The 20,250-nt window shown below is 41.7% G+C and overlaps 1 protein-coding gene across 1 annotated transcript in view; it reads left to right on the forward strand.

Moving 5' to 3' along the window:
- The first annotated feature begins 403 nt into the window (after positions 1 to 403).
- Positions 404 to 20,250, forward strand: part of MAPKAPK5 (MAPK activated protein kinase 5) — a 30,166-nt gene continuing 10,319 nt past the window's right edge. The window contains exons 1-9 of the mRNA XM_084649006.1: positions 404 to 893; positions 5,196 to 5,269; positions 7,314 to 7,389; positions 8,889 to 8,986; positions 10,163 to 10,271; positions 13,218 to 13,307; positions 14,494 to 14,589; positions 15,989 to 16,069; positions 19,215 to 19,402. Coding sequence (XP_084505132.1) covers positions 858 to 893; positions 5,196 to 5,269; positions 7,314 to 7,389; positions 8,889 to 8,986; positions 10,163 to 10,271; positions 13,218 to 13,307; positions 14,494 to 14,589; positions 15,989 to 16,069; positions 19,215 to 19,402 — 848 coding nt within the window. The 5' untranslated portion in view covers positions 404 to 857. The remainder of the gene's footprint in view (positions 894 to 5,195; positions 5,270 to 7,313; positions 7,390 to 8,888; positions 8,987 to 10,162; positions 10,272 to 13,217; positions 13,308 to 14,493; positions 14,590 to 15,988; positions 16,070 to 19,214; positions 19,403 to 20,250) is intronic.

Consider the following 20,250-nt stretch of genomic DNA (forward strand, 5'->3'; position numbering starts at 1 on the left):
CGACGCGGCCCCAGCGCAAAATGGCGCTTCAGGCTCTGCACGGCCCGCGCTTAGGTTTTCATTGGCCTGCAAATCTCGCGAGACCTCGGGCGGGACTGTCCCGCCATGACCCATCCGGCTGGTGCAGCCTCTTTCGGGACAGTTTCGCGCAGTGGGCGGGTCCTAGCGGGCTCTAGGGCGGAGCTACAGGGGGTGGGGGGAGTCTGATTTATGGCTCCACCTCTTCTGTAGCCTAATCCGCCCCAATCTCTTACGTCATAAGTGGGCGACTCAAAGGTCGAAGGCCCTCCAAGTGGTCCTTGGTATCGGCGTCGCCTGCTGAGACGGGAATGCGGGCGCCTGTTAATTATATAATCGCCGCGGAGGTGGCTTCTAAAATCCTCCTAGTGGCGTGGGGAGTTAGTGGCGGGTGCGGGCCCCCAAGCTGCGTTATCGTGGGTAGCGCAGCGGGTGACTTCGTGCGCCGCGCAGCCTGGCGGGGCTGTCCCGCAGCAGAGCCCCGGCAATGTCCGGCTCCCAGGCAGCGCTGGCCGTAGCGGAGCGTCGGCTGCGGCGATTACCGGGTTAAGCGGCGGCCTCCGGGGCCCGCTCAGAGGCGCCTCCCGGCCACTCCCCGAGCCGGCCGCGCGGGGATGAGGCGGCGGCGCAGCGACACAAAGGCTCCTCCGGGGCTACCCGTTGCCTAGTGCGGGCGCGGCCCGGCTCCCCCCTTTCCCGTGTCCGCCAAGCTCCCTCACCACTCAGCGGCCCCGGGTCCCTGCCCTGCTCCCCCGGCCTCCTTTCCTCTCTCCCTGGGGACCGGCAGGCGGGATCCCCCGCCTCCCCTCCCCGCTCAGCTCGGGGCCCCGTGGGGGAGGATGTCGGAGGAGCACGAAATGGATAAAATGATTAAGGTAGGAAGGAGGCGCCGGAGCTCGGGGACCCCGATCCCCCCCCGTCAATCCCTCTTCCCCTCCCCCCACGCCTTTCCGCTCGGGGTCTTCAGACCCTTAAAACAGCTCACTCCTTTCGCTTTGGGGGCTTGGACCCCACCCCCCAAAATCTCTTGGTATGTGGCGGGGGGAGTCGCCCCTAGTGCTGGGTGCAGTCTCTGCAGGGGCCACAAATCTTTGCTCAATATCTTTGGGGGGGGGGGCGAAGAACCTGGCTGATCTTGTTTCACTCAGATGTCTCCGAAATACCTTGGAGTGGAGCAATCTGAGCTCCCTATTACAAATTTTATTCCTTGTTCTTATTCTTTCCATCAACATATTCTTTCGCACATGCTGTCTCTCTGAAAACAAACTTCAGCCATCTGTGTCCTTTGATACTGAGAATAAAGAGCTAAAATATTTAAATATGAGTGACTTTAATTACAGTGCTGTTAAATTTGGCAATGGAAATTTAACCAGCTGGCAGAATAGCTCTGTGCTATTGTCATTGGCTGATCGTTGGTTTGAGTGCTGTTAGGGTAATAAATATGTAGGCACTCTGATACTATGTTGAGTATAAAAACTTGTACCCATGTCCCACTGATTGCAGGAGCAACTCCCTGAAGTCTTTTGCCATGTAGTGGACCGAATCTAACCAGTTTTGTAGTCTGTCCTCAAATTGATATGCAGGAAATTTGTCCACTTCAGAAGAAAATGCTGCTCTTTATGAAAACAAACTTGGCATGTGTGACATCTGCTTTTTGGGAGAAAGGGGAGGGCACAAAACAGACTTAGGTTTGCACAGCAAGAATGATTGTAAGAACTTAATTTTTTGTTGAATCCTGTCACTTGCCTGGGTTGATTCCCTGAGGAAAATAGTGAAAGTCAGTGAGACAAAAACAACAATAAAAATGTACTAGAGGATGTATAATACAGTCAGATACCTCAGGAGTGATTAATCCTGTTGGTAACAGACTGAGGACAGTGCAGTTGTTGTCCAAAAGTGAGCATTCATCTGTCTGACTTGCACAGGCACTACAATCCTGTGGCACAGTTTGTAAGAATAAGCATTTGCCTAGATGGCCTTCGTTTAAAAATCCACCCCCCCCCACCGTGTGTACTGTGGTGTGTGCCAGCCATGTAGCTGGCTGTTATTCTCGGGATAGCTAGTTAGCAGTGGATACTGTGTGATTCTTTAGGATAAAAGACATGATATCAATTCAAAATATAATTCAATCCTTCATTAAAGCATGAGGTTGAACTTCCCATTTATCATTGATCAAATGTGATTATTACAGTTTGTTTTCATGCCCATTGGTTCAAGTTCTGCAACAAAAGTTGGGTGAACGTAGATCACTGTGTCAGCATAAACTAGCAGAAGTTGGAAAGTACATTTGAGCAATGCAAATCCACTCATATTTTGAAGATCAGGCATTAATTACTCCAAATTTTGAATTGGTTTTGATGTTGAATATGAATGGTTCTTTTTAAATTCCTCTCTACAATTTTTCACCGGGTCTAGGGGGAAAGTGTTGGAGAATGAACTTGCAAGACTTTTTTCCCCCAAATATTTGATACACGCGAGGGCCTGTGCCGGAAAAGAGCTTAGTTGGTTTTCAGAGACTGCCACTCACTTGCTGTTCTGTTGGCGCCTGGATATGAGATGTGTAGGATGAGTGCCCACACCATTCTTTTTAAGTGCCCTCTACTTATTGAATGGAAGTTGAACTCTTTACCACAGTGGAACTCCAATGGATGGAGGGAGGTCTGGGGAAATATATGGCAATGAGAGTGAACCCCAGGAAGCAGGCTTAGTTCATCTTTAAGCGCAAAACAATAAAAGGCATACAAATCCCACCGCTATAGGTGAGAACTTTTAACCTCAGCATAAGGCTCCATGCACCCTCTTTGCATAACAGGCATGAGTGTTTGAAGCAATTTTAAGGTACAACTTAGCACATTTAAAATCCCTTCACTAGTAGCAGCTGCAGCACTTTCATTCTGAGCATCTGCAAATTAGTTCCAGTTGACCTGCCAGTCACTTTACAAGTTCACTGCTTCACTACACTGCTCCTCCCAAGTTGCTAGGTCTTTCCAGCTGGAGAGCTAGCTATAGTATACTGCTGGTTTGCTACCTGCATCGGTAGGTGCTGTTTCAGCCCTTCAGAAGCTACTTCCTCCATCTATTCCGCCCCCCTTTCCAAAAAAAACTTTCTTCAGTTTCTCTAGAGAATCTATAGGTTCATTTCAGAAGCTTTAAAATAGCATTTAGTCTTGTCTGAGCTCTTTGCTTTCGCCTGCAGCTGTCTCCTTTCATGGTCTCTTTGTCCTATATAAGGCAGGAAGAAACAGTTGTCTTGCTAGGCTTCTCTGAAGAGAGGGTTTTAATTCCTCCTTGCATCAAGGAAATTCCAAGTTATTCCTTGGAGGGTCTTATAGACACCATGAATATTGTTTGCCATTCTGTTTGGGCAGGGAAGGTGCTGAGGAGGTGTAGCGTGATGTGTTAGCCATTGTTCAAAGAGACCCCATCTATACTTTAATATTTTTTTTAGAATGAAAAGGCAATTTTTCTAATTGCCTGCACTTTCATTATACAAATAACTGATCCAAGAATAAAACAAGGGGATAAATCTGTTCCTTTATATGACTTTAAGATCATTGCAACTGATAAATTGATAAGAGAACTACACTTCGTCAGTGTTATTACTTGAAAACAATAAGCCATGTAATAAACACCTGCTCTAATTTTCTCCTATTTCTTCTAAGGGGGTATAACTGGGACATGTGAAAGATGCTTAAACTTGTACCTTTGTTCATGCCACTCTATTATTAGTGCCCAACTTTACTAAGCACTCTGCAGGTCATATAGAGAGGCAAGCTCCCTGTCCTAAACAGCTTGCAATGTAATTTTAAATTCATGTCTCCCCTTTACCCGGGGACCTATTCCCTTATCCTTGCATGTGATTCAGTCCTTTCAAATCTTGCTTAAAATACCACATTTTCTGGGAGGCCGTTCAACATTAACCCACCAACTGCAGTGGATATTGGGGGTCTTTTAAATTAATTAAATTTAAAAAGACTGACCATTTGAGTTTTGCATCTTGAGCCTGTCAGTAATATGTCTGAACATCTGTATTTTACTTTGGTGATCCACTCCTGTATTTAGAAGATGCCTTTCTCTGTATACAGCTCTGAGCACACAGGTGGTAAAATATGCAATAAGTTTGTCACACATTCCAGATAATGACCAGTACAGATCGTGCAGGGTGAGGGAAGGATGATGAGCAGAAAGAGAGCTCAGACCCTGGCTTTGGTCACTATTGTACTACTAAGTCTGACAGAAAATATATAGGAAAGACTAGTCAAAATAGTCGCTTGGCAAACAGTTTATTCTGTTCACTGCACCTTAACGTTTTTCTCCTGTTTAATCTTTCCCCTGCATTGTCGATCTCTACTTCCTGTGTTCCTTAGAGCAAGCCAGAAAACAAACTTACATAAATTACTTCCTGGGAGGAGCAGCATCAGGAACAATATGGAATATATATTTCCCTGGCACTATATTAACAGCTAGCATATATAAATCTATACTCTTCTCCCGTGGTATTGTTAGATGACTGTCTTTAACAGCAGTGGTAGAAGTTTTAGCCAACACACTGTCTATGCTCAGGCCCCCCACTTCTACAACAAATGATGTAATGTTGAAGGAACATGTTTAAGTATGATAGTTCCTGAGGCATATCATAGTACGGTTTGGTCCTGTTTGTGTGTATCAGAGAAAAAATGGTTATTCTGAGTGTGGTTCCTTAACAAACAAGATCAAACCAGTTTTTAGCACTGGCCTCTGCTGTGCTTAATTTGCAAAGTAAAGATCCAAAGACTGGAAATCTCAGTTCTTTAGCAAGATGCTAATGTGGATGGGACCAAAAAGTAAATTCAAATTAAAAATATATTGTTCATCCACAGTTTGTCTGTTTTTTTTTGGGGGGGGGGGAGGGAGGGAGAAGAAAGTCTTGCATACTATTATTTCCCAGGCCCCTTGTATTAATTGATGGTCACCCCCTTCAGAATACTAGCATGACCAGCTTTAGCAAACTGCCCCAGCAGCACAAAAAATATTTTACACTATAGCACCATGTTATGCTATTGTTTGTAAGGGTGTGTAACTTTCCTTGGTAAAGTGAAATAAAAGCAGATTTTTCCATTGATGTCTCTTTCAAATCTGGGCTGCAGATATATGCTTTTCAGAAAGGTTGTGGTAATTGTTTTTTCCCTTTTGCATAGGAAACCTCCATTTTAGAGGAATACAGCATTAACTGGACTCAGAAGCTGGGAGCTGGAATCAGTGGTCCAGTTAGGTAAGACAGTACACCTGCTGATTTGTGTATGCCATCAAATTGTCAGGTTAGCTGCAAAGAAGTGAGTATATATTTTAACTGTGTTAATAGTAGAAAGAAGTGTAACTCTTGAAGAATTCCTCCCGTTTAGTTAAAAGGAAATAGGAAAAGTTTGTGTGTTAGTAACAAGTTCTTGACTCTGATGTAAGGTACCATGTACATGGAGTGTATATGTGACTCGGGTACTCTGCCACTATTGGGAATGTTTGCAATAAAAGTAAAAATTCTTCATCTCATCTCTCTCATTTTGCCCCATTGCCCACCATTCTATTTCTAAAACAAACTAGGAATAGTTATGTGCTTGGGCAAGATGCTCTTAGAAAATCCTGTTCCAGCATCTGTTTCTCTTTCTAAAACACTGTCCATACAATGCAGAGGGCACCATGCCCATCTATGGTATTGTCAGTTGGTTATTCAGCACTAGATGCCTTTTAGCTAATTTTACCAGCTCTTTTTTTCAGCTTATGTGAAGCCAATTCAGATACTGTAACTAGTCCAGTATCTTTTACCAGAACTAGCTGGGTCGTTAATATTCTTATCACTGACATGCAAGAACTGGGCCCTGCCTGCAAGGTGCTATGAACAGTCTCTGTCAGCCTGGAACCCCAGAACAGACATTTGTACTTCTGTCCTTTTCACTCACCGCTGGAGTGCCGCTCGGGGCTGGGTCTCATCTACTGCCCCCCGCTGACAGTCACTCTTGTCCTGCAGGGGCCTGCTTCTTCTCATGGCTCAGCCCTCTGGCAAGGTTACATTTAGTCCCCCTCCCAAGTCCAATAAACTTAAACTCAGACATAACTCTTTGCCCTTAGCCTGACTCCCTCCTCTACAGATTCTTTAACCTGAAGGTCTAGCTCCAAATGCAACAGTCCTGCCTGCATTGTGTCGGGATGTTCCCATACCACCTTTCCCAGTGGTAGGTAGGGGAACCCCTGGCCTCCCTCTCCCCTAGGCTCCAATTCAGAGACTCCACAGTGAGCAGCTAAGGTTTGTTCCCTTTGACTCTTGCTGCTTCCTGGAATTCTCTCTACCTTGGCTTTCCTTCTGGCCCTTTCCTTTAGTGTTCTCTCTGCCTCTCTCTAGATCATTCTTCACTCTCTAACAACCAGAGATGGACTGAAAAATCACCCTTCTTAACTGGGCTTCCTCCCTTTGTACTCACCACCCAGCTGGGCTTCATCTGGTGGGACCTAGCCCCGCCTCCAGGTTTCTTAATTGAGCTGTTCTAGCTCCAGTTAACCCGTTTAGTGCCAATGTGGAGAATATACCTCGTTACAATCCTGGAAAACAAACTTCACTGTCTCTAGCACTGGGGGACTGAGAAGGAGAAGACCAGTTGGGCCATCTCATCTATTTTCCCTGTCCAGGAAGGATGATTTCTTACAATACATTTTTTATCACTCTGTCCCATCGAGTTTGAAATTTTCCTTTGTTCTTTATATTTGATGGCTGCCAAATAGGCCTAAGACCCTTCCCTCTGAAGCAGTCCAATCATTAATATTAAATATACATTGCACAAGTGCTTGTTTTCAACATGGTCAGTGGCCTTGTCAGAACAATAGCTTTGCATTGGAAACACTATGTGTCTTATTGCTGATTAAACTCTACTTTCCAGATGTTTAATTTGTCAGTGAGTTTTTAATCAAAAGCTACTCAATTATTAACATGTATAATATATTGTTTCTAATCTGCAAAGCTATTTACCAATTTCAGTCCTTGCCGTCTCTTGAATCAAGATGTGCTGTGTATTGTTGGGAGTATAAATTCTGTGTAAAATGTCCACATTTCAAGTGTGTCTTGTGATCGTTGTGGAATATGGTGATGACTTGTCATTCCTTTGAGGCTTTCTAGTCTAGTTTCTCAACAAGCACCCTGTATATTACAAATAGCCTATGTTAATCTTCGCTCCCATTTGATGAGCTAATACCAGTAATTATAAATCAGTTAATTAAAATACCTTTTTCACAATCCTGCTGACTGAATGATTTTGTTGCTATAATACCAGAGTCTGCATGAAAAAATCTACTCAAGAACGGTTTGCACTGAAAATTCTTCTTGATCGTCCAAAAGCTAGAAATGAGGTATAGTTCATTTTTTAAAAACCTGTATAATTATTGAAATGTACAAGATCTCTCCCATTTTGCAAATTATTCCACTTGTATTAAAAAGAATTAGCTAAGGTAGAAAGTGAGTCAGCCATTGGCAGATTCCCTTACGATATGTTAAGAAGGGTTTGCTTTTTGCAATACCGCTTGCTAGGCAGTGCTCTGCTTTTGACCGTATGAACTCCCTATGTTTGGTTTCTACTGGGAACACTTTTGTGGTCTTGCTAGACATGCTGCATTCACAATGGATATCTGCTGTCTATGCACAGAAGGTTCAGTTCAGAAAGGTGTATGAATTTACAGTGCCCTCCTCACCCTCCATTATGTAACATAATATGAATAGTTTAGAGGTAATTTACCTTCCATACATCTCACTCCCAGCATTACTAAAATAAGAACTGTCAGACATGCTTCAAGTGGCACTCTAAATAATTTAGGGTTGATTTGGTGTAGGAGATCTTAGATGAGCACACTAGCTTAATTTATGATTACATTAGTGTGAGTGACACTAACATGGGAATAGCCATGTGGAATGCATGATCTTTAAGAGGGCTATTACAGATTTTTTTATGATTTTGCACACTGTGTTCTTTTGAATTTTTTTTGTTGAATGAAAATAGATGTGATGTTTCAGGCAACATTTAATCAGTGTACATTAAAATGTCATTTATTCTTAAATTAAAAAAACACGTATATATCACCCATTCTTTACACATCTAGCACTGGTGTCCTTCTCCTCACATTGAAAAATGTATCAATCGACATAAAATTACAAGCTATAGTTTACAATTTTAATGCTCCCCACTCTAGAAAGAAAAAGGAAAAAAAGAGAGAAATTGTGCTTAAGATTTATGCAAATTCCTTTTCCTGCTACAAAGCAAATTCTCATTAAATTGCCTGGGAAAGCTACATGAAAATAAGATCAAGGATCTGGCTTGATCCTCCAAACTAAGAGGTTTAAAACTGGTTGAAGCTTCCAGTATGGCAGAATATCTGAATAGAAGGTGACTTTACGTATCATGAGTACTATTCCATCTGGTCATAAAAGGAGGCAGGGTCTAGAGTTTGAACTTTTATTGGTGAACTTCCAGATGTTTGTCACTGTAAGCCATATCCTTATTGTTACTGTAAGATCATTTCTTTAAAAAAAAATCTTCTAAAGATTGAACTTTGAGTGGTTTATTAGAGTTGATACCATAAGCTGTAACAATTCTTGACAGGTAAATAAATTGATATTGTCTTTTTGTCTTATTTATTTGAATGTAATGTCTCCTTGGCTGATCACATAAATGCTTTTAGGCATCGTTTTGAAATAAGTGAGTGGGCTATATAATTTTTAGCCTGTGTGTAATTTACATGGAAGCAGTTAAGTCATTTTGATTTATTGGTTCCTGTAGTCTTGGGGATATGGGGAGGAATGGAGCGGTTTGATGCATACCGTTGTATACAGTAATGTTTCTTACCTTCTCTTTAAGGTACGTCTGCACATGATGTGTGCAACACATCCAAATATTGTTCAAATTATTGAAGTTTATGCTAACAGTGTGCAGTTCCCTCATGAATCCAGTCCAAGGTAAGATTACATAGGGTGATTGATTCCCACATCTTGCTTTCCATATTTAGGCCCAGGTATAGTGGAGACTTTTTTAATAATAATAAATAATTAATAATGAACCTGAAAGGAACCCCCAGCTGGAGCTTCCAGGCAAAATACTACACTTCACAGTAAGCTACACCCATTTTTCTCATTGCAGTGCCCTGGCTTTATAGACAGATACTGTATACATTGAATTTCATTTTTTGATTAAAGTTTGATTTCTTTGCTGCATATTTCCTGCCATCATCTTGTTGAAAAATACCATAATTTGGAACACATACATTGTCTGAGAGTAAACAGGCTTCTGTCCTGCTTTAATACTAGTTTGGTGCATAAGAGCTTCAGAGTCAGCATTCTTTGAGGAGCTTTCCAGTTTCAAGCCTGTATTAAAACAGGGTAGGAGTTGTAGTTTTATCTCTCTGACACTGATACTTTCCCTTTTATATGCAGGCTCACAAATGAGATCCCTTTGCAAGAGATTGGTGTCTTCTGGCCAGGAGCAGGTTCAGAAATGCCAGTGTAAATAATACATCTGTATATTGAATTGCATTTGAAAAATAACATTTCTGAACCTGGGCAATTGTCAACTATTGATATGACCTAAGGAAAAAATACTGACAGTAGCTTCTAATTGGGTGTTAAGGACTTAAGAGTGGGTAGAGTTTTGTTTTAATATAAAACGAAGGACTGCCATCCTCTGTCTTTTTGTTCTCAGGGGGGTTGACAGTAAAACTTTAATTAAAACTGGGAGGCACAATATGGTATCCTGCCTCTAAAACTTTAAAGGTGGCTGGCAGCTTCACATTTGTAAATTGCTATGGACACCTACAGCTCTACATAAATAATCCCTACATGCATTCGCTTCAGTTGGAAAGCATGAGAGCCTAATGTGAAGAGCAAACTGTAGTCTCCCGTGTGATAGTACAATGCACTATTCAGGGAGTCAGATTATGCAGGAGACCAGAAGATACTGTATTTGACGCTGTAAAAACCAAAATTATTAAACTATAGTAGACAGAACAACAGTATGAGACAATTACACTGTCTCTCTTTTGGCCTGCATCACCAGCTCTGAAATGTGCGTTTCTAGATTAGCAATTGTTATATTTTGACAATTTTTTTAATGTAATGAAATGAAATGCTTTTAAACAGGGCTCGGCTTCTAATTGTAATGGAGATGATGGAAGGGGGAGAGCTATTTCACAGAATCAGCCAGCACCGGCACTTTACTGAGAAGCAAGCAAGCCAAGTAACAAAGCAGGCAAGTTAACTCCCATGTATAAGCAAAACCAGGAACAATAATGGTTAAAATAGTTACAATTTCATGGGGGCGGGGAAGGAAAAAGGAAGCTAAAATAACCCTCAGTTCTGATCCAATGATCATTGCCTGCTTTGTTATAATCTGATAATACCAAAGTTTTGATAGAACTGAAGAATTTTAAGGTTTTTGCTAGTTTTTCTGGGTTAAGATCTTTGTACCTTTTGAAGTCCTTCTTATTAGTGGTTCTCCAGCTTCTTCATTCTCCTGAGCACTTCACAAGAGAGAGAGACCCTCCTAACCTGTCCCTGGCTTTGCAGTTCTCAAAATGTTGTATTCAGGAGACCACCAGGAAGGGTCTTCATGGGGAACAGATGGTCGCAGGCCTAGCAGGGAACCACTGCTAACTATCAGATATAATTACTAATTAGTAGTGTTTCTCTCAGCCCATGGGAGACAGCAGATATACCATATTATGTATATATGCCCTAAGCATTCATTTTTCTAGAAGTCTAGAAAATACCAGTGTTCTCTCTAAGCGTCAAGGATCTGCTAATGTCTTGTGGAAGACCTAAAAATCCATTGAGTTCCAAGATGAGTCTACCAGTATGTATAGCACATGTCTTCTGTGTTTCTTTTCTCTCCCTAGCCAACTAGAACGCACTCAGCACTGTGGTATCTTGGCATCTCCCCAGCTTGTATTACTGAGGACTTTTGCATCCATCAAATGCTTTGTTGCTTATCAGTTCATCTGCTCATCTCCCATCAGAGGGGCCAGATGTGGTCAAGTTTGAAGGAGGGGCTCAGTGGGTTAGGATTTCTGTAAGGATCCCCTTGGGAAATTCCCCATATCATTCCTCTGAGAAGGGAAACTGTTCCTTCTTCCTCCCACCCTTCTGGGTGAGCTGTGGGGCCCACCCAGAAAAGCCCAGATTCATGAGAGGGCTGCAGAAAAAATAATCTAGCCTTAGGCTGTCGTTTCTCCAGAGAACCACTGTGGGGCAGGAAAGGCCTCTACCAGGAGCCACAGAAAAGGAGGATATGGCTACAAAAGTGTTTGAGCCCTTCCACATGCTGAAGGGCTCCTCTGCATGTGAATATCAGGAACACAGTCCCCCTCACCTCGTTCTTGCGGAGAGAATTATGACATCCCAAAATGAAGATGCATGAATTGAGATGGGAGATATACGGAGCAAGATTCAATGAAAACTCTAAGCTACAAATATCCTGGTCCCCTGAAAATGACCATAGTGGGTTTAAAAAGAAAAAGCAGACAGGGATACCACATAATTCTTTCTAAATTGAATGCTTTTCAACGTTTTCCACAGGGTGTTTGGCTCTTTAAGCTGTTGATATGGCTGCATAGTGATACCTTGATGTCATGATTGTGCTTCCAGTGTATTAGGGAGACTGTGCTGGGTGCTGTATTTTGAGGGGGAGGCGGAGGGGAGATTTGGAGGGGATGGAGCAAATTCTGTTCTTTCTAACTTAATTTTCTATAAAATACCTTATGTCAGTGGTTTTCAACCTTTTTTCATTTGCGGACCCCTAAAACATTTCAAATGGAGGTGTTGGACCCCTTTGGAAATCTTAGACCACAGGTTGAAAACCACTGTCTTATGTTTTGTAAGTTGTTTCTCATGAAGTGTTAATTGCAATTATCTTTCTGGCTTTCCATTCAGTGCAATGGACCAGCCCAGAAATTAGATGAGAAGTGCAGGATTGTTCTTCGCAGTAAATTTACTAGTGTTTTATGAAGTTTGGTTGTAAAAGACAGCACACTTTCTGAACAAGAGTCTCCAGGAAGAACTTGTCAAAAGTAACTTTTTTTTTTTAAGCACATGGACGGAATTCAGTTCATTTATGTCCAGTCTTACAACCATGCATGTGTGAAGTCCATTGATTTCAATGAGACCACACACATGCATAAAGTTACTTATTAATGCATTAGCCTTTGCAAGAATGGGGTTTTAGAAACTACTTTAAAGCGTTATTCTTATGTCTGGTGTTTCCTGAATAATATCTGCAGTTAGAGAATTTTAACCCTGTGTTCCCAGTTAATGAAGCCTATCCTGAGTCCCTGCTTGGGCAGAAGTCCCATTGAAATCAATGAATTCTCCCCAAATAAGGACTGCTTGACTGGGCCTTAATTTTGTTTTGTTTCAATGATGTTATGTAAACATTTTTTCTTTTCATTGTTTAAATGAATTGCACCTTCACATGTGCAATCTGTGGAGTCTTAAGACTAGGTAACAAGTTTCTAAGCAATTGCAGCAGTGTAAAACTATCGTCCTCTTACCTTGGAAGGACTACTAGTAGTTTTCTATGTCACATGGAACAGGTGAAATGTAGACAGTCCATTAACGTGTTAAAGAATAAAGTGGCCTGAATGTTAGCTCTTAAGTAATGAAAGAGAGAAAACGTTGGCTGAAATCAACTTTCGTAGCTGAAGTCCTGAAATAAGAACTTTACTGTTGAAAGTTAAGCAGAATGTAATTGCTTGAGTAACTGCAAGCATGTTAGTGACACTGCTGACCAAGTCAGCAAATAAAGGGACACTGTCATGATAAAACCTCAGTACTGAAAATGCATTACATACCTGGGTTAGTAATACTGCTCTGGCTTATTTACGTAATGAAAAAGAATTTATGCTGTTTGTTTTCCTTTTGTCGAAGCTTAATGAAATGTAAATTGAATAGACTGGTCAGTGTGTCTACTTCTAGGCAGTTTCACTTCCTGATTTCCATGCACTAGTGCAGTGTGCTGTTTGGGTTTCCAGTACTGCACAGGAATGTCTGAATCTACAATTGACTTTCATTAAATATTTAAACTTCTCTCTGAAAACATTTGGGGCCTAAACTATGTTACAGTGTCTCTTTAAAGTGCAAATATATTGTCAAGGCAAAGGGAGAAGTCTATAACTAGTTGATTTATTGTGCCCTTTTTCAGATAGCTTTGGCTTTGCAGCACTGTCACTCATTAAACATTGCACATAGAGACCTCAAGCCTGAGAATCTCCTCTTCAAGGATAACTCTTTGGTAAGATGCGGACTTAGTTTTCTTCCGTTCTTGGTGAATTTTATAACATGATCGAAGATGATGCTTAGAAAAGTGGAAAATAATAATAATACCTAGTTCTTATATTGTGCTTTTCATCAGTAGTTCTCAACGTGCTTTACAAAGAGCGGTCATTGTGCAGTGAGATCAGCCCAATCTTTTGGTGATAGCACATGACTGACTCCTTTGGATTCCTACTTCTCAGTGCCCCAATGAAATCCCATTGTGATTTGCTCAGAACAGAACATGTCCGCACCACTGAGATCTTACCTAGGGCCAAATCCTGTGCCTAGCCACGATAAATGGACCTTACATAAGGGATCTTTTCAAGGGTTTGAATGGGACAGAATCCTTCCTACTCTGTTTTTATTACCTTAGTCACTGCATCTCCATCCCTCCCACCCCCAACAAACACTTGCAAATATACACAGTACGAGTGTTTTGATTAGAGCAGGGGTCGCCAAACTGTGGCTCACGAGCCACACGTGGCTCTTGTACAGTTAAAGTGCGGCTTCTGGAGACCCCAACCGCAACCCCCCTTCTCCCCCTCACAGATTGGCAGGGAGGGGAGCTCAGGGCTTCTGGTCTGTGGGGCATGCCTGCTGGGGCCCTGAGCCTTGGCAGGCACCTCCCACAGGGCAGAAGCCTCAAGTCCCACCACCCTCTGCACGGCAGAAGCCCCAAGCCCCGACAGGTGAGCCCCCAGGGCTGAAGCCCCGAGTCCTGGCAGGCGTGCCTGGCTCTCAAGGTTATGAAGATTATTAAAAAGGGTCAGTAAGTTTGGCCACCCCTGGGCTAGAGGATCCATATAGTTGTGGAACCACTGTTGATGGCCCATCACATCCCTCCCTACCCGCGACCCACTCTGCATATGCAAAGGAACCTGCACAGTTTTGCGGGAAGGACCTTCCAGACAAGGCGGTGGGATATACTTTGAGTTTCTGAGAGCAGCCTGGAGCACAAAGGGTATTCATTGCTCAAATAAATCAATTCATGATAGCCGCCTGGTGTCAGTGGGAAGGAAATAGCTGAAAAAGAGGAGTAAGCAACAACAGGAATGAGATTAGAGTTGAATGCAAGAGGGAAGGAAGAACTCTCTACCATAAAGGAAAAGAAATTCAAATACAACAAGATTCCATAATACAATCCCTCCTGCTGCTTGTTTCAGGACGCTCCAGTTAAGTTGTGCGACTTTGGGTTTGCCAAGATAGACCAAGGTGACTTGATGACACCCCAGTTCACTCCATACTATGTAGCACCTCAGGTAATGAATGATTGTACTTTCAGTTATAGGGAAATAATGCATGCAGTATTTATTGGCCATGCCTTTGTACACATGCCAGTCTAATACCCCTTTCTAGAGACTACTAAGGGACTCTCGGGTGGGAGTCATGAATAAATGGATAGTATGGATAGCCTTTCAAAACGAAGTGCCTATTGCTTTACACCACTGCAATCTACTGGTTACAGCAGGGGACTGTGAGACACGAGTTCTAGAGGCTGTTTCTAGCTTGGACTCTGCCTTGCTGCAATCAATTAGCCTTTCTGGTTTGTAGTTTTCCAAGCAAAATGGTGTTAGTATGTATTAGTAAAATGGAGATAAAGGATATATTTTAAATCTTGAATTCTGATCTCCCTCAAGGGGAGGGTCATCTGTAAATTGGGCAGAAACCTATTGTTGCATCTGCGTTGAGACTTAGGGTCTCAGAAACTGAGCTCTGGTTGTGTTAATACAGGTGTTCTGGGGCCTCCTTGCCCCAGTGCAAGCCTATATTAAATTACATTTTAAAAAGCTACATTACAAGAACCTTAAGTTGCAAAGCCAAGTAGTCAAAAGTTAGGAAATGCCAGAAATCAAGTTCTCCATGCACCCTTCATATGGCCCCTTGGTGCACATATGCTGTCTTTAATTATATGATCCCTTCCCTCTCCTTTCCTCAATCCTCTGCAGCCAAATCAGATTAATTCCTCCTCCTCCTTGCTGCCTGGGCACCAGTAGGGTGAGCGTTGAGAGCATAGCAGAGGCAGGCTCCCTGCTCTGTTATGGTGCCTGGCATGACAGCAGCCTCTGACAGCCAGGAGCAGCAACTGTAGGGAAAGTCCTGCTGAGCCCCTGCAGCCCCATGAGGGAGCATGTTCACTCCTTCGATGGGACGGTGCATACATATTCCCCTCAGCATATAGATGTGTGAGGGGCTGGAGCATGCTTAGTGAAGATGGACTCTTTGGAAAATTTAGCTGTTAACTCTGCCCAGTCTCTAAGGAGCTGATTTTTTGAAGGCTTGTAACTTGGCTAGCTTTTCACAAGGGCAGCAAAAAAGGCACATCCCTGACTCCAGCGCAACACCCTGCTGCTGGACGTACTAGAGCTTCCCAACAAAAAAAATTCTTCCAACGCTTTTTTGTAACGTTAGCTAAACAACTAACCTTCATTCTCTAACTTCATTTTTTTTGGCTAACCTCATTCTCAGAAATGGCCAAGCCATTTTAGCTGAAACTTACCCAGAAAATTTCAGACTGAACTGTTTGTTTGGAAAAGTTTTAAGCAGCTGAAAATAGGGTCGTGTAATGGAAGGTGTCAGGCAGCTTTAACTATAGGCATGTGATTTAGATCTGTACTGTAATTTCTAAGGTGGATTCTTGTTTTCGACTCCCTGCAATAGGTACTGGAGGCACAAAGACGACATCAGAAGGAGAAATCTGGTATTATCCCTACCTCGCCAACACCCTACACTTATAACAAGGTAAACTTCTCAAGGAGCCTGCGTGTTGATGTCTTTTAAGGAAAGTGCTTTTCCCTTCTGCAGGTAGATGCCACCATAGAACGAACTGTAATAGCAGCTTATCCCACTGCCATGAAGTGGGGCATCTGCGACCAGGAGCAGTAAAAAGGTTCAGACTCTAGGCTTCCGAATGCATAAAACTAACACCGAGTTTCCCAGTGAAAAGCAGGAACAGTAACAAACCTTAAGGACCTGTCACTTTGCTTCTTAGCAGGAATGGAATAACCCCAGGGACAGAGTTTTTGCTTTGGCTACTTTACAATGTAGCAAGTGTTGGGAAATAGAAATTAAAAAACCGAGCAGGTGGTACGTTGGCACTATTGGCAGTAGTCTTCCCTGAGTATATGGCGGGCCTGGTTTCCTTAAGCGGGCTGGGAGACTTGTGTGCAGGTGAGTATTATGGTCTGGAGGAAGGTAAACTGTTGCCACAAAAATGCAATTAATTGCAGCTTCGCTTAATAGTTCAAAACACATCTGTCCCTCTTGTTCATAGTTGCTTTTTTCAATCTCCAATTATTATTTTAGGGTTCATGGATTTCAGAGGTACTGTGATTAGTTTCTGCTTGTTAACTGGGCTGCGCAGATTAGCTGTCCCAGGTCTAGTGATACATGACATGCTTAACTGTGCATCTGGCTTTGAGGAGTTCTTTCTGATGGAAGTGAGCTCTTGGTCTGAAGTGTGAACTCCTTCATAATAGCACGATCAAACGAGAAATATGCCAGCACAGTTCACAGTATTAAAAACTGCAAGGAAAATTATTCCATTGGGATATACCTGTTTGGGAAGAAATTCTTTCACCACTGTCAAAGGCTCTTCCAAAAGAATCCTCTCTTCTGTTGATATTAGGGGCTCCTGATCACACAATAGCAGAGCCTGCTAACTTGAGCCTCTCTCTGATTCATGCTGTTGTCTTTTTTTTTTTTTAAGATGAGGAATAGTTCTATTATACAATGGGAAACTACTTTAATATCTGTACCCGTAAAGTCATAGGTATCATGGCTGATCCTAGGATTGTCTTGACAAAGATTGTGATAGAATTTGTCCTGAGATTTCTTTTATGAGCACTCAAGGCTAACCAGGAAGGTCGCTTTCGTTTTTGGCTTCTCCTAAAAACTGAGTCTGCTTATCGGCATCTTTCCCTCCATAGTTAGTGGTGTTTTGTCCACTTAGTGTTTTCCTGTGATGTTTTCAGCTTTGATTGAAGAAAGCCTAGAGTTCTCTGGTTGCAAGGGAAAATGTTCGCACTGAGATCACTCTCAAGGGCAATTCTTCAGCTCAGCATACACTAAGGGAGTCTTTGGTATAAGGAGGTACATTTGAGTAGACTATATCAGAAATCATAATGGCAATACACAGAGGTGATCTCTCTTGCATTACCCCATATGTCTTCCTTTTCAGAAGGAATCCCTGAAAAGTACCTTGGGCAGAGTTGAGCGGGAAGAAACCAGTACTTTCCAGACACTTACATAAATAATGGAACTGACAGAGCAGGTGTCCGGCAGGAGTTTCTTTCAATATAGTGATTGACATACCGTCACAGCTTCAGTGATAGGGAAAGTGGTCCAACTGCTTTTTGTTAAGCTCTTAAAAGTCACAATGGGGGGACATGGGTGCACTTTTGTGGACTGCAACAGGTACTTATCCGCTATTGGATAGTCTAATTTCTCTCCCTTTCAGTACGGAAGTGTCAAATGTAACCCTTGTGAGTCCTAAAAAGAAAATTTTTTTCACTGTCACATTGATACAGAGCTTGAAAGCAGTTTTGTTCCTTTAGTGGATTAAATCTGTACATTATCAAAGTATGAATCATATTTTATCATAAAGGAAAGTCAGAAGAATAGGAATGAACTCCACAGTGCGTACCTGTATTGACAAGGTTAACCAGTTTGTTGCCAGTGTGTTATCCCTTTTCATCCAGTTTAGTTATTGTCTTGTCCTTTAGAGTTATACTGTGATGTATCAGTCTTGTTTGTATGTGACAAAGATCACTTAATGAACTGTTCCAGCTCGTTCTTGAACAGCTTTCAGTCACGGCTTCATTAACTAGCTAGGAATGGTGTATAAAATGTTCTTACCAGTATCCTCCTGCCAAATGTGACTCATTGCAAAAAGAGCACCTAGCATATGCCCAGCTCTCTGAAATAGATTGTGATAAACTCCCACGTAAACTGTCTTTACATAGTAATTTAGACTACTCTGATTGCAAATGTTTAATGATCCACCTTCACAAGTAATAAATGCTGCATGTCATTTTGCTACAAAGTTAAATTGGAGGAAAAGCCCTTCCCTTGAGTTTGAGGTGTTTTTTTTTGTAAATTTTGTGTGTACTGGTTCGGGGGGTGGGGGTAAGTAAAATATTTTGGGGTTTTTTTGGTAAGTACAGAACTGGCTGTTAAGATGTAGACTCTAAGGGTGGAATGCTCAAAAGAAGTTAAGCTCCGATCTTCCATTGAAATCAATGGAAGCCTGGGGAAAATTTTGTCCATGAAAGGTATCTGGTGAAACCACAGAGGAGTTTGTTTATAAAAAAAAAATTTAAACAACTGACTTTTTGTAGAAGCAAAATACATTGGGTGTCTACTTTCCAAATCCACCCTGAGGATCTGGGTGTCGGAAGGGCCTTCAGTAAGTCAGAGGCACATGCAGGTATACTGGGCAAACTTGCGAAGTGTTGTACATTTTTTTTTTTTTTTGACTGATGTATATACAAGGATACTTGAATCTTAGCATGTGACTATCAGAACATTACAAAGTACACTGGGAGATTACTCTTTTTAAAAAAGTAAAGATTTTTTTAAAAAATACACAACCAATTTAGCTGACAAAAGTATTTAAAATTAATCTTTTTATTTAAGAAAAAGGTAAAGTATTAAGCATCTAAAGGGAGGGGGAAAAACACTTTTAAAATCTAAATTCTTATAGAGTTTGGACACTTTTAGTTGATTTTGTTTTTCCCTCTCCAATAAACTAATTCAGACTAGACCACTAGAGAGAGACCAAAATGTATTTCAGCATTTCATAAGAAGTCGTGTAGATCTTTTAACATGGCTACACAGTGCTTTGCCGTAAGTTGTGCCCCAAAAGTGATAATTTCCTTGCTTTCAGAGCTGTGACTTGTGGTCCCTGGGTGTCATTATTTATGTGATGCTGTGCGGATACCCTCCTTTTTACTCCAAACACCACAGTCGGACAATTCCAAAGGACATGCGGAAAAAGATCATGACAGGAAGTTTTGAATTTCCAGAGGAAGAATGGAGCCAGATCTCAGAAATGGCAAAAGACATTGTGAGAAAGTGAGTCAGTTGAGGAAAATGTTATATTACTCTTTATTATTTATATCAAGACATTGGAAAATCACTAAATATTTTGTCACTAAAGGCTCCATTTTCAAAAGGGAAAAAATTGTCTGCCGTGTGTAAAGCTGGAACGTTGTATTTCATATTCAGCATGAACAAAGGTTGGTAAATGTTTTCCCTTGTTTCTCTTTTTCCAGACCACTGTCTTCAAATTTTAATCAGCTCCTACCACTAAAATATTTAGAGTTGCATGGAGATGTAGCCTTTAACAGGAGTGGTACGGTTAAATCCTCAAGCAACACTTCTGGAAAAGTGCAGGTGTTCAGTGCGTAGTGCACGTGTACCCAGTCTAAAAGGAGCAGCTGATCAGAAAAGGGTTTTGAGCACAGTGCAACAGGTTTTCTGATATGTATTTTATCAAAAGGACACTGTCAGGTCACATTTGGCCTAAAATTTGAGCGTTAAAACCTGTTAAAGCCTAAGACCCCCAAAAAAGTATTTCTGTGCATTTTTTTAAAAGCAAATAAATATTTCCTGAAGTGTTTGCAACTCAAACATTGCAGCACTCTGCTATTGCACAATAACCAGAAAATGGAACTGATCAGAATCCAACTGCATTTTTTAAAAGTGAAACTGACTAGTTGCATTTTCACTGTTCAGTCAGAGAAATGAAAAACAAACAATTAAAAGCAACATAAATATTGAAAATCAAATCCATTCAATTATTTTAACCTGACACTGTCCCCTTTAAGGCACTGTAAAAACTCCAGGAATTTAAACCAATGGCATACTTTTGTAAATATTGGAGGAACCTGTTTATAATGGTAGAGAAAGTCCAGAAGGGC

This window comes from Lepidochelys olivacea, assembly GCF_965140295.1.
Source record: "Lepidochelys olivacea isolate rLepOli2 genome assembly, chromosome: 15".
NCBI classification, from domain to species: domain Eukaryota; kingdom Metazoa; phylum Chordata; order Testudines; family Cheloniidae; genus Lepidochelys; species Lepidochelys olivacea.